General features: G+C 46.9%; 7 protein-coding genes across 7 annotated transcripts; 3 read left to right on the forward strand and 4 right to left on the reverse strand.

Annotated features, from left to right (window-relative positions):
• Window positions 1-791: 791 nt before the first annotated feature.
• On the reverse strand, window positions 792-1,096 carry P175DRAFT_0534207 (uncharacterized protein; the record flags this gene model as incomplete). The annotated part of the gene is made up of 2 exons (XM_040900119.1): window positions 792-952; window positions 1,048-1,096. 2 exons carry the CDS (start codon window positions 1,094-1,096, stop codon window positions 792-794), a joined length of 210 nt encoding a protein of 69 aa, XP_040749860.1.
• A 1,444-nt stretch (window positions 1,097-2,540) lies between these two features.
• Window positions 2,541-3,269, forward strand: P175DRAFT_0313063 (uncharacterized protein). The gene is made up of 2 exons (XM_040892834.1): window positions 2,541-2,849; window positions 2,902-3,269. The coding sequence occupies exons 1-2, from the start codon at window positions 2,706-2,708 to the stop codon at window positions 3,235-3,237; spliced, it is 480 nt and encodes a 159-aa protein (XP_040749861.1). The 5' UTR covers window positions 2,541-2,705; the 3' UTR covers window positions 3,238-3,269.
• A 1,009-nt stretch (window positions 3,270-4,278) lies between these two features.
• Window positions 4,279-7,545, reverse strand: P175DRAFT_0510949 (uncharacterized protein; the record flags this gene model as incomplete). The annotated part of the gene is made up of 6 exons (XM_040898556.1): window positions 4,279-4,331; window positions 4,411-4,582; window positions 4,664-5,288; window positions 5,376-5,414; window positions 6,072-7,038; window positions 7,101-7,545. The coding sequence occupies 6 exons, from the start codon at window positions 7,543-7,545 to the stop codon at window positions 4,279-4,281; spliced, it is 2,301 nt and encodes a 766-aa protein (XP_040749862.1).
• Window positions 7,546-8,246: 701 nt separating this feature from the next.
• On the forward strand, window positions 8,247-9,751 carry P175DRAFT_0503272 (uncharacterized protein). The gene has a single exon (XM_040897592.1). The coding sequence runs from the start codon at window positions 8,655-8,657 to the stop codon at window positions 9,492-9,494; it is 840 nt and encodes a 279-aa protein (XP_040749863.1). The 5' UTR covers window positions 8,247-8,654; the 3' UTR covers window positions 9,495-9,751.
• Window positions 9,752-10,454: 703 nt separating this feature from the next.
• P175DRAFT_0510951 (serine hydrolase domain-containing protein) lies at window positions 10,455-11,840 on the reverse strand (the record flags this gene model as incomplete). The annotated part of the gene is made up of 3 exons (XM_040898557.1): window positions 10,455-10,870; window positions 10,938-11,235; window positions 11,316-11,840. The coding sequence occupies 3 exons, from the start codon at window positions 11,838-11,840 to the stop codon at window positions 10,455-10,457; spliced, it is 1,239 nt and encodes a 412-aa protein (XP_040749864.1).
• Window positions 11,841-14,010: 2,170 nt separating this feature from the next.
• Window positions 14,011-14,707, forward strand: P175DRAFT_0494850 (uncharacterized protein; the record flags this gene model as incomplete). Its single annotated transcript, XM_040896039.1, has 3 exons — window positions 14,011-14,155; window positions 14,212-14,493; window positions 14,550-14,707. 3 exons carry the CDS (start codon window positions 14,011-14,013, stop codon window positions 14,705-14,707), a joined length of 585 nt encoding a protein of 194 aa, XP_040749865.1.
• A 471-nt stretch (window positions 14,708-15,178) lies between these two features.
• Window positions 15,179-15,948, reverse strand: P175DRAFT_0442089 (class I SAM-dependent methyltransferase; the record flags this gene model as incomplete). The annotated part of the gene is made up of 2 exons (XM_040894101.1): window positions 15,179-15,372; window positions 15,429-15,948. 2 exons carry the CDS (start codon window positions 15,946-15,948, stop codon window positions 15,179-15,181), a joined length of 714 nt encoding a protein of 237 aa, XP_040749866.1.
• Between the last annotated feature and the right edge of the window lie 688 nt (window positions 15,949-16,636).

Below are 16,636 nucleotides of genomic sequence, written 5' to 3' on the forward strand. Positions count from 1 at the left end.
AACCACATTCGGGAGGACTGGAGGCTGCATGGCACGTGCAGTCACAACACCACAATTTCCCTTTTTTGACAGGATTTAGGGCTATTTGCTTGGGACTCTGGAGTTATCAGCTATATCTAGGCAATGCACTCCGTGGTATGGTTTGGTCTCTTTTACTCTAAAAATAGTGCAATGAGCTGAGTCTAAGCGGAATTTCAGCCGGTGCTCCCTTCCTGTATACTCCGTACTGACTTGTTTTTAGAGAGTCTAATCCTGACCCTCGACAAATCATGCATCTGATTTGGATTGTTGTTAGGCGTGGATGGCAGACCGGGCGTTGGTTCCATTTTTTTTTGCCATTCATCTTTCCCCTGATTGACTAGATTGATTTTAACTTTGTGATGTTTCAGTTTACTTCGTTTCCTCCTTTCTGTCCGGAGAGCGTTACCAGTCGGAAGGCTTTGGGCCTGCCTTTCCGGCGCCGGTTTTCACGGATATCTTTTGGATACGCTCCGTCTGTCTCGATCGTTCCTTACAATTGGATTGACTAAGAGTCAACCTTCAACCCCAATGGCTAGTCGTTGGCGGTTTTGCCCCACAGATGTAGACACCCCTGGTGACTCTTGACTCTGGCCTGCACAGAATATACTGGGAACCATGGTTATAACCTAGCGCAATAAAGCTAAAACAGCTATAGCATACCTAAATTCGCGCTGCAGCTCGCCGTTAGAACGGGCTTTGCTGTCGAAGAGAATCCCGCGTACGCGTTGGGTCGCCCGTTGATGAACCAATGTTGATTAAATACTTGGACCTTATTTGGAGTCCAGAACATTCGGCCGTTCCTTCCAGGATCTCTTTGGAGGTTCCATCCATGCTTCGTTGGAATTCTGGACGCTCTTTGATTCCAGAATTCGGCATGCCTTGCGAATTGCGATCATCATGAGAGCCAGTATCTTGCCGCTAAGACTGATAGCTACGGCGCATTACCTGTCACAGAAGTGGTGTGTTCAGATCTATCATGAAATTTGCTGCTTCCTGGTATGTAGTAGTGTTTTCTTAGGCTTATACAGTATGATGCATTGAATGTGCCAGGTACAGGAAATTCGTCGTAGCGCATTGTGGGAATATTGTTTGTTTCACTAACCTTAGACTCTGGTAGAACAATTACATAGCTAACGCTTTGGATAGTTAATCAATACCTCTGTGCTTCGATTGAAATGACCAGCTGGAGGTAAGTCTAGTCCTCCCCGAAGCGACTACTTATGGTTCAGTTGGGTCCATCTCTAAGCCCTTGCTGCTATGTTTCGCTATAATGTGTGAAAAGAACTATATCCACTAATAGTACAGTACTGTGCAAGTAAGTCTTTGATTACAATTTGGTTCACATCCTGCTATTTTTCATATTCAACTCACCATCGCTTCCTCGCATGGGTCTACAATCGGCCGATGTGTGCAGCTATGATTAGCCTAGGCTCATGTACCCCTCGTGGCCATGTCTGGCGTTAACTGGTATACTCTCCTTATTGGGAGTAGCTGTGCGACCCTAAAAAATTCAGGTACCTTTTGACAACTCTGATTAACTCGTCCTTATATTGCTCACATGGATGGGCACAACCAACCTCACCAGGCTCGCCGTAAGAGATGAAGAAAGGCCTGACGTGTAGGATTTGGCCCAGCAATTGGCCTTGTATAGTTAAGTTCGAGAAGGTGAGCCTTTTTGTTGGTTTCTACGACCTTGACTTGCAATCTGACTTGGATAGTTCAGATTCAAACCCAAGATCAACGCCCCGTTGTTAAGAGTGTTTGCAGCAGGAGCGTAATGACAGCCTGCCAGCAACGCAATGACATAACGCCAACAAGCTGGACAAGGGGCCTTACCAAGGACAGACCAGTCCCGCAGGTTTTGAATGATCGATGGTCTAACTCATGAGATGGCGGAGTCGGACATTTCCCGGATGGTGATTATCGTGGCCTGGGCAACCACCACCAATAGCGACGGTATACATCATCCAGTTGACCAAGACTGCATAGCCGTCCACTCCACTCCACAGAGCCGGCTGGCATGCTGATGTTTCGGGCGAATTCAAACCTAGTTTTTGCTTCAACGGAACCAGAATCTGCCAGTCTGGGAAGCGCATCAAGTGACACAAATGCTAGAAACAGGAACAAGTTGATGACATGGAAAGCTGGCGCCACATACTATCCATTTTCCGTTTCCGTATACCATACTGCCTCGCAGCCTCATGATTTTTTTTTCTCGGGTCCGAAGAAAGAAACAGCTATCGTATCCTATGTTATCCACCATGAAATGAATGACATAGCTGTGCTCCTGGGCATTTCGTCGCCGTGGAGCTATGAAGAGAAAAATAGACCTCACCCACCCACAGACATCTAAACCTGGTAAATACGGGTTTCATGCAATGTAACCGGAGCTTATAGTTGCCGAAAGGTGGTCCCGGGGGGCTCTCCAACTCTTTCCTCTCATCGTCATGACCGATTTCCCTTTTCATCAGTGATTGTCATGATCTCGGAGAAGGATCAGGCTAGGGAGGAAAAGAGAGGGAGAGAGAGCATGTGTGTATGTGTGTGAAAGAGACCAAGCTGATCTAGTGGCCCATTATCCATTCAAGGCAAAACTGCCCGGATTTTGTGTTACCTTTTAATGAAACTGCGATGCTACATCAGACCAAGGTTGGTCTCTCAGTGGATAAAGGCTTGTTATTTGGATGGGGCTAGGTGAGACTGAAAAAAATTTACATATCACCTGGAACACGGGGCGATATTCACTACCATTCACTACTTTGGTGGTTTTCAGGAAAGGGGCATGGAGGAGGAGAAAGAGCAACAGCCACAACAAGGAGAAGGAAGAGGTATGAGGCCAACAACCTACCCTCCTTATTCTCGTAGACACTGACTGGGCAGACCGGGGAGAACCAGCTGGACAACCCGGAAAATAAACCTCCTTCCACGCTTAGACACATACCTACTAGATGCCTGAGGGCATTCGCAGAGTCCCGTCAACTCGAAAGCAAAGGGAAAAATGCACATGCAGCCACGGCTGTAGAGTACGGTAGTTTGACGGGAAGTCACTTTCCATCTAGGGATACGACCGACGCTCATGACCATCTAGATACTCATACTCTTGATGTCTGTCACCCTGCTCAGAAACTCAGTTATGAAGTAGCTTACTCTGGATATTTCTATCTATCTCTTTCTATATCTTTACATCCATCTACAATTGGTTTTGTAAAGGACTGACCCAGTCCTGATCCAACCACGTAAAAAGACGCAAATACCGCATGAATATATATACATATATACATACAGATATACAGATATAGATAGATAGATATCAATAGCTACCTTGCATCTCCTGTATCCATTTTTTTTCTCTTCCTTTCTTAGGTTTCTTTGCTCATCTGGTCCTAACCAAACCAATGATATCTATCTGGTGCATCCTAATCCATGCCTAACTAACTATGACAACAATCTAGGAATACGTGTTTGGCAGAGGAATTTCCCACTACCTGTTCCTTCTAGAGGCAGGGAGGCAGGGAGCATACCTACCTAACCTACCTACCTACCTATCTACCTGTCTTATGCCTAGGCGAGCAGCAAGGGGAGAGTATACGTTAGGTAGTTCCCAAGGTTGAGCTGAACTGAACCCATTAATACCTTAGTAGTAGGGGGTAGAGTAGTAGTACTTATACTTACTTATACTTATGTGATTTGGAATAAGGAATGTGTGTATGGATGGATGTAGTACGTTTATATGTACATATAGGTCTCTTCTTACCATCGAACATACCGAGTACAATGTGACCTACATACGTATTGACTGAACTCCTGAGGGAAGGAAAGGAAAGGAAAGGAAAGAAAAGAAAAGAAAAAAAAGGAAAGCGAGGCATACTTAGCTGGCTGTCACTGGCGGTTAAAAAAAGTAAGATAAAATAAAATAAAAATAGAATGGAAAAGAAAGAGCGAGGGACGTAAAACCTCTCAGTAGCTGCTTTTATTTTGTTTTTTATTCTCTCTTACTCTCGCTCTCGCATGCACCATTGACTTGTCGCTCCATGCATCGACAAGACAAAACCCAAAATGACCAACAGACTGACACATGGATGCCCTTTTCAGAACTCATCATTATCGGAAACGGATCATACAATATTTTGATAAAGAGAATAGAATATCTTCAGCTGCGAAGCAAGCGAAGCGAAAACCCGCCTGACGAAGAAAAGAAGAGACCCCAAACGTGTCGTAAACCCGAAGCAAAATAACACAAGGATATTGAAAAGAAATCTACGTAGTCCTCTTGGCGAATTCGACGCGCAGAATAAGGTGGCGGTAACCGACTGTATTTAGCTGTTAGGCATGTTGTTTTTCCCGGGAAGGGGTGGCAAAAAGAGAGCAGATAAATGAAGGGGAACATACATCCGTCCATTTTGTCGCAGGCACGGGAAGCATCGCTGCGGTCTGCGAAGCTGATGAAAGCAAAGCCCTTGGCTCTCTGGGTTTCTCTGTCTCTGGCCAGGAAAACTCTGGTGACGCGGCCGAAACGCTCGAACAGATCTCGGAGTTCTTGTTCCTCTGCTAGCTCGCTGACCTGTTTTTTTTTTTTTTGAGTTAGCACACCACGCCATCCATATTTTAAGCATCAGAAGAAAAAGAAGAGAGCAAGTCTCACATTTGTAACTCTCAGAGTCGCCAGGTCGTCCTTCTCGTACTTGCCAGCCATGCGCTCGCCGCCGGCAGCAGCACCCTTTCGTAAATGAGGAGGCACGTAGCTCGCAGTACCGGCACCAAGGCCACCAGCCGGGGAATCCTCTCCACCATCCTCTGCAGAGCCACCGGTGGGCTCGTCGACAGGCGTCATAGTATCCTTGAAAGGACAGCGGGCAGTAAAGTGCTCCCCACTGCAAATACGACACTTGACCTTCTTATCCTTAAGCTGGTCCTTCATGCTGCCCTTCTCGCCGCCATTCTTCTCCACCTCCGCAGCCTGAGCCTTCCAGTTCACACTAGGCCGGAATACAATATTCTCGCCAACAGAGGTGGTATCAAAGGAAGGACCGACCGGGTTGCCCTTTTCAAGGCCAAACTTGGCCCAGGTCTTCCGCTCCGCGACTTGTGGGTTGACGTGCTCGCGCACAACGGTGGTTTTGATCCGTCGGGTGACCTTCACTTTCTTTCCGTCGTCATTGAAGCGGTATGAGATAACTGTCTTCGTGCCATCTTTGTTTGTGATGACTTGTTGTGCGGGGAGCGCGGAGGGGTCGTCGAACTCTTCGTCGTCCGCCCAGTCGGCGCGGCTATATTGGTCGAAAAAAAAAATTATTTCATTAGTCATTTGGGCTTGAGAAAAATTCCCTAGGGGGTATGCTCTGGAGGCTACTCACTTTCCTAGTCGAGACATGGTGCTAGATGTGCTGATCTGACTATCGTGATGAAGTTTCTGGATTTCAGCGAAAGATGAATCCGTTGTGGATTTGTTCGGCGGAACCCGATTGTGGCGCTGTGGCTGGTGACGAACCTGGCACGTGATCGCATTGCTTCCGTCGACCTCTTTATAAAGTCGAGTGTATTTTTTTTCTCGTATAGAAATAATAAAAATGAGCTCCTACCCCGGGGAAAAAAAAAAAAACTAATCTCGTTTCACTAAAGCTTACTTATACTCGTCTCTATGGCGGTGTTTGTGGAACAGGTAAGAACTGAGCTTACCGAGCCCTGCAGAATTTGTCTAGTGCCTAGCAAATCGATGGTTATATGTAAAAGATGGAACAAAAATTAATGATAGCACAGAACAGGCCATGAATTGATATTAAGATTATATATGTACAGATATCATTTGACACATCTTGCTATCTTGTGACTAATGTTCGTTTGATAGACAACATCATAATTTCGAAGAGATAAAAAAAAGAATCATAGATAAAACCCAGAAAATCCTGAACCTGACCAGCAGTTGGATTTAACGACCGAATATCCTCAATTCGATCGGCCTAAGAGCGGTATAAGATACTGCCGAGAAAAGGAAACCCAATTCGAAGCCAACGTCACCATCACTTGCATGGCGTGCGATGGGCCCAATCCACCAGGTCTGACTCATTCCGGTGACCATGCCAGCCACACCAAAGGCAAATGCGATAGAGGCGGCGATGCCAAGAGGGAGCTTGTGGGGATTGTCATAGTTTTCTGGGCAATAGCTGGAGAACCCGCGCTTGAAGATGCAATGGTCTGCAAGGGAGATTCCGGAGTAAATGGCAAGCCAGTAGGCAATGAAGTTCATAAAGTTTTCCAAGATAGTCTCGAAATGGCTGTATCCGGGGATGGCAATCGCAACAGAAACGCAGGAGCCCAGGAATACCCAGATAAAACGGGGAACGCGCTGGGCGTAGCGGCTCAAGACCTGGGCCGTTAGAGCGACAGAGTAAATGTTGGGGCAGTTGTTGGCCACGATGGAAAGGGCGAGAATGACAAGACAGAACTTTCCGAATCCTCCCAGAGGCTCGAGAACCGCAGCGATCAGGCCCCCATTGCCCGACGCGTCGTAGCCGACCTGGTACTTGTTGTTGCCGCCATCAATGGAAGTAGCGGTCATGAGAGCCACACCCAGCATCTCAACGAACAGGAGGGGGATAATGAGGCCAAGCCAAGTGGAGAAGAAGATCTTCCGGCGGCTTTGAGTGGCGGGTTGGTATACGGTGTAATCAGCGGCATAACTGGTCCAACCCGTGGCGAAGCCATAAATGGCTGCACCAAACGACAGAACACTGCCCATTTCAGCTCTTCCCACGCCCATGTCTATGTTCCGGAAGTCCCCCGAGTGTGCGAACATGCCCAGTACGATCATGAAGACGATGAATGTCGGAATCCAACTCCAGAATTCATAAAGATGGACAACCTTGTATCCAGAAAATGTAATCAAGAGAGTGCAAACGGCGATAATCAGGATAGCTGCAAATCCGGGCACATTTCCGTTGACAGCATTGATCATCTGGCCGCCTACGATCAGATTGGCAGCGGACCAACCCATACAGGCAAGGATATTGAGGCAAGCGACTACACGAGCATGAGATGAGCTTCGGCCAACAACCTAGATGAACATCGTATGGGGAACTCACTGAATTTGGTAAACCACCAACCAAACCAAAGCCTAGAGAATACCATCTGGCGCAGACCGAATGGACCAAAGCAGGAGAAGAAACACACAGTCAGGACACCGAGGAGATTGAAGAAAATCACGACGAGAATGGCGTCGACGAAACCGAGGCCGAATACAGGGTAGCCAAGAGCACCCAGGGCGAACGAACTGACAACCATGTTGGCTGCCAGCCACATACTGCCAATGTTAAGATACGAGGTATCCGTCTGCTCTGACGGCGGGACGCGTTCGATACCACGCTGCTCAACATTGAGCTTGCCAGCTAATCGCTGGAGTTTTGCATATAGAGAGTTGCCATACGTGAAGCTCTCTCCTGGAACAGCAGCACCACCACTGCTGCTATCCAGAATTGTTTGACTCACGGGAGGATTTTTCTCCAGATCAAGCTCGGCTGGTGCAACCATTGTGACTGATTGTAGAAGTACAGATGAGGGATTCAGTCAAGGCAGGAAGCCTGAAAAAAGAGGGGGTATTTAGAGAATGAGAAAAACTCAGTGCAAGGGAGGCAAAAAACAGTTGAAACCCCATTTTGAATTTTTCTCCCTTTTTTTTTTTCTTATATGCGACAAACACGCGACAGGGGAGGCGTAGAAATATGTCAGTGGATCAGAAGATGAAATCTTCACGGAAGGGGATCCAATCAGTTTGAGGATATGGCAGAATCTCCACATGGGCAACAGTGGATGAGCGATGAAATATGGTAATACTTTCGGAAAACCGCCAACAATATGTGCTGGATATGGATGCAAGAGTTCGAGCTTGTTTCGCACATTCCCGCCAATAATTGGTTGTAGAAAAGTGGATAATCCGCGGACTTCTTGATAAGACTTTGGTTGGTGATAGCACAATTGTCACTTCATTTGATAATGCTTGATAAGTAGCTAGCGAGGTACCTGGTATTCTACAGGTACAGAGTAATCGCCATAGATACATACTTATCTCTCAAAACTGATTTAACCGACTATATTAACTCCTCGGAGTACCCTATCTAGGTACGCTCGCTATCCCCGACGGAAACCGTTCTCAAGCTGCATCCCCCCACTCTTAGCTTCTATTTCAACTCCACACTAATATCTGGCTTGTTGGTTTCTCGTAGGGGTCCTGGATTGATACTTCCATGCCCATTCATTCCTTCATCATGAGTTCCTGTGACTTCGGACCTTGAAATAACGTGAAATCAAGATAGCTCGCTGACAACCTCCCCATGATCCGTCAGCATTCAAAGCACGATTCTCAGGGTTGGAAATATAATGGATGCCTTGGTGAGCAAATTGCTTGGAGAAGGACTGTTGCAGCAATGCCAGTTTTCATTCACATGATATGATGGTCATTCTGCATTGTTTGTGCTGTTTAGCATCAACACCCTGCCATGTCTTCTTCGCTTCTACCTCACCCCCACCTCTACCACCACCTTGACTCTAAATCCACATCCCTTGCCCAGCTAAACTGTTGGTCAAGACGTTCACTTTGAAGAATCATTAGCCAAAACAACTTCACGTGCGGAAATCACAAAATGTCCGACATCGAAATCATCAAGATTGAGAAACACTCCCTTGAAGTGCAGCACGACGGAGCCACTTCCTCTATGGACCTCTTACAATTCTGCCGCAACGCCGAGACCTGCCCTGCAGTATTGTTCAAGCAACTGTGCAATCAACAAAGGCTATTTAGAACCCGAATCTCGGAGTTGGAGAACATTTTGGCTGCGAAAGATGATGTGAAGAATGAGAGCGACTCCACAATGAACGAAGCTTCTGAAGAAGAGAATCTTTCTACAGCTCTACAAATAGAAAATATTACCCCTATTCAGTCGGCCGAGACCCCCGACCCTCCAATATTAACAGGCCATATGGCCCTGACTTTCGCCAATTGGAAATTTCTTATGGAGAAGAAGCTTGCTGCAGATGCGGGCCATTTCGATACCCCCGGGTCGATCTCGTATCTTATTAGTCGCACGTCCGGTGAGGCTCAGGAACAGTTGCTTACTCGCCTTCGAAGCAAGTCTCTCCCTCCAATCACTAACGTTAAAGATGCGCTTCGATATCTTACCATGCTTTACGATGATCCGAGACCGAAAGTCGATCACCCTGTAGAGTTCCACTCTCTCCGTGGAGAAAAAAGCCAATTTTGGAATACCTTTCGAGAGTTTATCTGGAACGTAGTCAAGGAGGAGATTCCAGAGGCAAACTGGGGAAAGAAACTCTTTGACTACCTTGAATGGACGTATGACTACGAAGACAAGAGTCTTGATTTCACTTGTGATCTTCAGGGGGACCCCAAGAAGATCGCTGAGCAATTTTATTGGTATACAGTCAGAGAACGAAGGGAAGGTGAAGATTTTGATCCGGTTTGAAACATATCTTCTGATTTCTCTTGGGTGGATGACACTTCCGGGGGATATGTATGACAGGGACAAACCTGAAAAGATAATGGTAATAAGGAGTGTAATAATGTTTGATCAGAACAAAAACAATTTACAATGCGGATTAAATGGTGAGCAATTGGGAATCAGGTTCACAACATCAGGCTTCATTCATGTACCTACACTTAGTGCCTTGCCGTACTAAAAATGAAAGTACCTGACTACTGAAATAATAACTACTTTATGTACCATTACAGAGTACAACTATCCACACTAAGCTCCCAATAATCACATAGCACTACTTCAACAATCACTAAGATGTCTTGGGTACTCTACCGCTTCCACGTCCACTATTGCCGCGATCTCGGCCTGAGTAACACTGTACTGTGCCATGAGCTTGTGGGCCACGACAAGGGTAGCCTCGGCTTCTGCCTCAAGATGGGCTTTTTATGGGTGGCCCGGTTGAGACATTTCCGCATTCTGTCAAGAATCTCTTTGTTGATAGTTTCAACGACGGTTATTCTGAGCCAGTTTGATTACCGTACACTGCCATTTTTGAGGCCCATGGCTTGTTTGTAGAATACATGGCAGCCCAGCAGGTAGCCGACTTCAACGCTGACTTTTCAGGGGACTTGTTGACTTGTCGTTATCAGACTTCTCCAGGGTCAATGTACACCCACTTGAGCACAGGTCTCCTCAGCCTTTAACAGGCAGCTGCGAGACTGGTTGCTTGGGAGGAATATGTCCAAGATATAGCAATTGGACAGAATACCCAAGCCAGTTCTATTCTCCATGCTCGCCAAATATTTTGAGGCTTTCGCATCATTGAGCTACAGATGAAGACGGGTTGGAAGAGACTTGATTGATGTACAGTATATTTGTTAACGCAGCCTTCTTTTCCAAGATTGAGAGAAGTAAAAAGAAAAGAATACAAAAATAGCATTCGCTCGATTAACCAATTACTCGGTATAACTCCGTTTCAATCTTAGCCCACAACTGGAGAACCTGAGCATCCCCAAATGGTAGTATCTGAGTACATACCATACCTGCAATTCCCTTTTCACGGTCACACCACCACCATAAATTTGCCAATCCTGCCCAATGCCCTGTTCCCGCTGAACGGCCGGTTGCTCCACCATTCGCAAGCTGGAATGAGAGACCCCAACCCTGGGGAGGGTTACCGGGAACCGGATACAGCTCTGAAATGGCGTTTGTTAAATCGGCCTTGGATGCCTGCAGTCCTTGCCGTCCGTGATCGGGAAATTGTGGAATCTGGTTGCGAAACATTTCGTGTACGGTTTCCGGCTGTAAAAGCTGCGCTCCTGTGCGTGGGCACTTGCCATTGTTAAGTAGCACGGCCAATATCTCTATTACTTCATTAGCATAGCGTCCTCGAGTCGGCATTCGACAGAGATCTTCTTCTTTCCTACTTACGGCAATATTCTTGCGGCTTCGCGAACATTCCAGCTCCGCCGCTATTGAAGATCTTTTCCACCTCACTCTCGTTACCCAGGTCGACAACCAGCGGTGCTCGAAGAAGATGATCTCGTGGCCTCAATGTACCGTTCTCGGCCCTGGAGTGCATATGCGCCAGCTTTCGGCGCATCTCGGCGTTCGGAATCATAGACATGTTTTGAATGCCCAGGGGTTGAAAAACGGTGAGTTTTAAGTATTCATTAAGCGACAGTCCCGTCACCCGCTCCACGAGGAGCCCGGCCCAATCGATGCCAACCTTGGAAACTATTTAGCAACACAAAGTATGGGATAGCTTCCCTCGATTTCCAGAGACGATAATCAAGTTGGCTAACTTACCCCATATTCCCATCCTTCACCGGGCTGAAACAGAAGCGGCATCTTCATATCGTCAAAGCGTCCTGAGAATTCGTCGATACCTGCCGGAAACGACCAATCTCTCAGGCGGTCATTGAAAAAGGTGTAGCCAAACCCAGCCGTGTGGCTCAGGAGCATTCTCAACGTGATCGCCACCTTTTTGTCTTCGAAGCTGCCGTCCTGCCGTAAGACGTTCAGACGTTTCAGTTCGGGACAAATACTTTCGACCTGCTGTCCATTATCCAGCTCCAAACGGCCTTGCTCAACAAGCTGCATACATGCCACTGCAGTGAGCAACTTGGTGCAGGACGCAATCCAAAATATAGTGTCCAGTGTCATGGGCTCTGAGGAGGTCAGTCCCCGTTTGCCAGCCGAGTGGGCAAATAAGTCTTTGCCATCTTTTCCAACGACTACGACGGTCGCGCCGGGAATCCCCGCTGCTTGGTCTTCGCAAGCTGCGTTTACAATGTTCTCGAGGGTGGTCAATGTCTTTGCGTCGAGCGGCATTCTGGCGTGACTTGACGCGGGATGATGATGATTCCCTCTGTTTTTTTTTGTGGTAGATTTTGATAATACTGTATGGTTCAATGTCCGACCAATTCAATTCTAATAGAAGGATTCTGTCCATGCGAATGCTTAAATACTATATCTTTGAGCTACTTAGGTAGTCGTAGTAGGGCAAACAGATCACCGGCGTCGATTATCCGAGCGCCCCCTCGCGTCCTTTGCGGGTCCACAATTCAATAGTTAGTGAGTGCGTCCCCGCAAAGTTGATCCCTGTTACCCCGCAAAATAAAAGGTTGGGGGAAAAGTCGGTGACAAACAGGACGCCGTAGAGAAAACAACAAGGCAAGGAGTCTGATTACAATCTCACACATCTATGCTATGTATTTACCGCCCAAAGCCAACTCGGACTGGTCCAGCGACGATTTCCCATGACTCGACGCAACCCCCCAAATTGCGGAGCAAATTGCGGAGAGACAGAGGGGAAAACATTTGCCCACCGTGGGTACCTTATCCCTGCTGTGGAGACGACGTGTTACTGGGTGAGGGGGGTTTGGAATCAGGTGGTCTGGACGAAAGGTCGGGTGAGAGGAGAGACATGGAACTCCCTGGGAGGTTTAAACGATTATTCCTGACATTCTGAACTTAGCCAACTGTGCTATCCACTCACCGGCCTCTTCAGAAGTAGTAAGTATTATGGGTGCGATAGAGCGGTCCATAGAAGACTGTTGCTTAGGAAGTATGCTTGTAATATATTTGACCTAATTGGCTTCTCTGGTTACACATGTTTAAATGCTCCAGAACGGTTGCTACTCCAGTACGGTTATTCAACGCAAACAATATAGATTCTGACCGGACAAAAGGAATATTGCGTAGGGCCTCCACTGAATAACTATACAGGATTGGATAAATAAACCGGTTTGGACAGGCTGTACGCGAACCTAATTGGCCATCTCCGAGAATTTTTAAGCGAATTGTCTAGACGGAAAATGTCTCACTCAAAGCGGCCCATCACAATGCAATCAACGAGCGATCCGTCCCCGGATTTTTGAACAATACCTACTACTACCCCTCAGGACAGGATATGCCCTACTAAGGACACAGCCGTCCTCGCCGATTTAGTCTTATTTATTATGATGAATCTGCATAAAGTAAAGCTCACTAACTATAGAGACAACATGATCATCTAACGCAATCCGTCTGCTTTTCAGATTCAAAACGCTTGCCCAACCTATGTCATTACATCCATGATGTCCTAAAGGCCTTCTTCCCCAAGTGGAAGATCGGTTCATCGTAACCACCAAGTTTAACCGGTTCCGCATGACACCAGCGATCTGGTACAAATCTTAGTTGGACCCTGGATTTGGTTACAGTGGGCAGACTACCTGAATCGTCACTTATTATAGTAACAATTCCATGAGTGACCCGTGGAATAGCCTTTTATATTCTCGTGTTCTCAAAAATAGCAATGGTTCCAATTCACGTAATGGTCAGTGGCTGTTTTTTCCGGATTCGGGGGACGGGTCTATACATACTCGTAGGATTCGATTCGAAAGATTCTTGCCATTGTTCGTCCCGACAATTATGGAAATAGGTCATACCACCCCGGTGCTAGATAATTTGGGAGGATAAATTGCAACATGACATGGTATGGTAAAATCAACCTTATCCCATTGGCGATGCCTTCACAGCCTCTGTAGTCTCGTATTTCGCTATCGACGGACAGCAACCCGCTGGTAAATTCAAGCTCTAAATCCGATCTGCGATATATTTAGTAACTTGGGTGGTTTCGTTCGTCGTCAAGGTTAGGGATACCAATGGGAGCAATCTCGACTAAGGGTTATTGAGCAAATGGTAGTTGCACCCAAAGAACTGGTCTCCTTTGCTCCAATTTTTGCTACCTAGGTAGACTTGAGACACTGCCAGAAAAAAATCAACAGGAATAACCTGAAGACGACGTCACGATTTAGTAGATAGTTAGCTAGAAGAGTCCAACTGGGAGAGAGGGGACGTTGGCACAAAGGAAATATAAATACTGGCTTGACTTCTTCTGTCTCGGTTCCTACGATGCTCTATCTATTTCCTCACGAGCTTATTCTTCTCATTGAGATCCCATTCGGTACACTTAAGTCTCTATTGAAAAACAACCTTGGACAGTAACCCGCTGGACAAAATGAAGACAACTTCTGTGTCAGCTGCTTTGATCCTAGGCCTCAGCGCTGTTCAGGCGCAGAACCTAGCCCATATTACCTTCATCGGGGCAGGTGATGCTCAATTCACTCAAGACTTCCCTACTGATGGATCATTTATCCATATCAGTTCGTGCCCTGTCGATAGTAGCCCTGCAGTAGTTATGGTTTCTAATGAATCACAGGCAACCCTCTGAGTATCTCGCACATATCGTCCAGTACGCAAGGCATTGCCTGCGCCTTCCACGGCATCGATCACAGTCTCACCACAGTCGTCGGTGTAGCAGAGGTGGATGTCGGCCCTCCTCAGACGCAAGTTGAAGGTTCCTGCACTACGGAGTCAACTCCTCCTAGCCCACCAACCCAGGCTCGACCACCAGGAGGTCAAGTTCTCATTACCTTCCTTGGAGCCGCAAATGCCCAGTTCAGCCAGGTCTTCCCTATCAATGGTCACCTTACTCAAATCAGTATGCCACACCTAGACGGATGCCCGCAATTACGTGCAAGCTAATGTGTATGGTAGCCAATCCTCTTAGCATCTCACATATCAGGTCGGATACTAGTGGAGTTACGTGCTCCTTCAATGGTATCGACAGCAGCGTTACTTCGGTTAATGGTGCCCAGACTGTTGATGTTGGACCTCCCCAGACGCAGGTCTCTGGTGCATGCCGCGCTGCTTAAGGCAACATTGTTACCCTCCTGGAGATAATATATACATATATATATGTGTATACTCCGAGGCCGGTTCTGAAGGTATACATATTTGATTCGCCTCGGGTATTGGTCGAGTCTCAGACTTTTCCTACTTGGAAAAGGTGCTTGGGGAGTTTTATAATAGCCAGTATATAATAGTAATATCGATGAAGAAACTCGGTTTGTACTGCAGAGTGTTTGTTACTTGATTAGTCTACTTGAATTCTATTTGTTTATGCCAAACCACCTACATCTTTGATATATACTTCCTTGTGATCCCTTTTGGATAGCAAAGATCAAACTACAGTAGTAAGTAGTTAAAATATGGGCCAAGTTATTTTCAGGTTTGGGTTTAATACCTGAATCCACGCATTTACTTTACTTACACCGATCATACTTTTCGAATACTCTCGATAATGTGGTAATCTGATTATACAACAGTCCTACCTGGGTACCTTTTCACATTTCCTTCCCGCTCTGTTTTGCTTTGACCAGAACACCTCGGATATGAGGGAGCTGACTGAATTGGCCTTGATTCACACCCGGCCGGAGCTCAACAGATTCCCATTTCCCAGTAGTGCGAAGCAAATGCTCTGTATCACGAGTGATCGTGCACCCGTCCAGGAAAACCGGCCACACACGATCAACAATCACTATCAAGGGTATTAATAAAGAGCCAGACAAGGCGGCAGTGGAATCCGAGACTCACTCTGAAAAGCCCGCGGAAGGAACTTTCCGCCGTCGATTTTGACATGCTCATACACCACCCAGTCACCTCCCGGCTTCAGACACTCGTACAGCTTGGTGATGAGGACCTCCGGTGCAGACACACTGCACAAAACATGCACCGTGGAAATCGTATCGATCGTCCCCGGCTCAATGCCCAACCGCTGCAAATCCTCCACCCCGCCATCGAGAACCTCACACCTGTCTTTCAGGCCCAGTTGCTCCGCGCGCGTCCGCAGCGTCTCGTGGAATTCCCGGTTCGGTTCCAGCAGCAACAACTTCGTGACGTTACGGTTTCTCTCCGGCGCGAAGAGGTACATCCAGTCGCCGGAGCCCGACCCGACTTCCAGAACCACCCCGTGTGCCTGGGGCAGGAGCGCTTCAATATCAGGCGCAAACAGGAACTTGAACTTTTCGCCGAAGAAGTGCCAGAAGCGAGCAAACCAGAATTTCTGGAACGATTCCCATGATCTTAGAGGGTTGAAGTTGAGATCTTTTAGCATGATCAGGAGCGCGATGGGGAGGTAGAGGATCGACAGGAGAATTACGAGGATGGGGACTAAGAGGTCAAGGATGTATAGATTAAGCATATTGGGTCTTGTTTTTTGGTTTTTGTGGATTTTCTTGGGAAGAAGAATATTTGACGTTTCGGAAGCATACTAGATTGTTTCTTGAGGTAGGTCATCGAGCTCGCGTTAACTATATAAGAAGTGCATCGTAGGTTTCTAGACTGCAGAGTAAGTTCAGTCAGCGTCTGATGCATAGACGGTAAGTTTCTCTGCCCTCCAATAGCCGATCAGAAAACCAATTAACTGTATACTATAGGTAGTTGGCATTTTTTTTTCCCCGACGCATTCATAGGGAGGCCTCAAATTTAATGGTCGGTTGAAAAGGCTGGACTTTCTTATGGCGATTGGGAACCACGGGTCAACTGGGGTTATAATCACAAGGCCAAAGTAAAGTGACGTTACCATTGTTCGCCCTCATGCCACAAGGTCTAGATGAATGATGTAAAATGGTTTACCTGCATAGAGATCTTCTGGTTGGCTGGCCTCAAGAAATATCATCAGCAACCTGATCGAGAAGTGGAATATCTTAAGAGGTTTTTGGGAATCTCCCGATTTTCCCACTCTAATCCGAATATGCTCCGTAAAGATCGTACGGTTGAATGGTTATACAATGAAGGAGTCG

This window comes from Aspergillus ochraceoroseus (assembly GCF_002846915.1).
Source record: "Aspergillus ochraceoroseus IBT 24754 chromosome Unknown P175scaffold_7, whole genome shotgun sequence".
Classification (NCBI taxonomy): Eukaryota; Fungi; Ascomycota; class Eurotiomycetes; order Eurotiales; family Aspergillaceae; genus Aspergillus; species Aspergillus ochraceoroseus.

Excerpts from the sequence above, each read along its gene's own strand:
- P175DRAFT_0503272 (XM_040897592.1), top strand. The coding sequence starts at position 8,655 with ATGTCCGACATCGAAATCATCAAGATTGAGAAACACTCCCTTGAAGTG.
- P175DRAFT_0313063 (XM_040892834.1), top strand. The coding sequence starts at position 2,706 with ATGGGGCTAGGTGAGACTGAAAAAAATTTACATATCACCTGGAACACG. Across the intron at positions 2,850-2,901 it reads ACAACAAGGAGAAGGAAGAG|ACCGGGGAGAACCAGCTGGA; the intron begins GTATGAGGCCAA and ends CTGACTGGGCAG.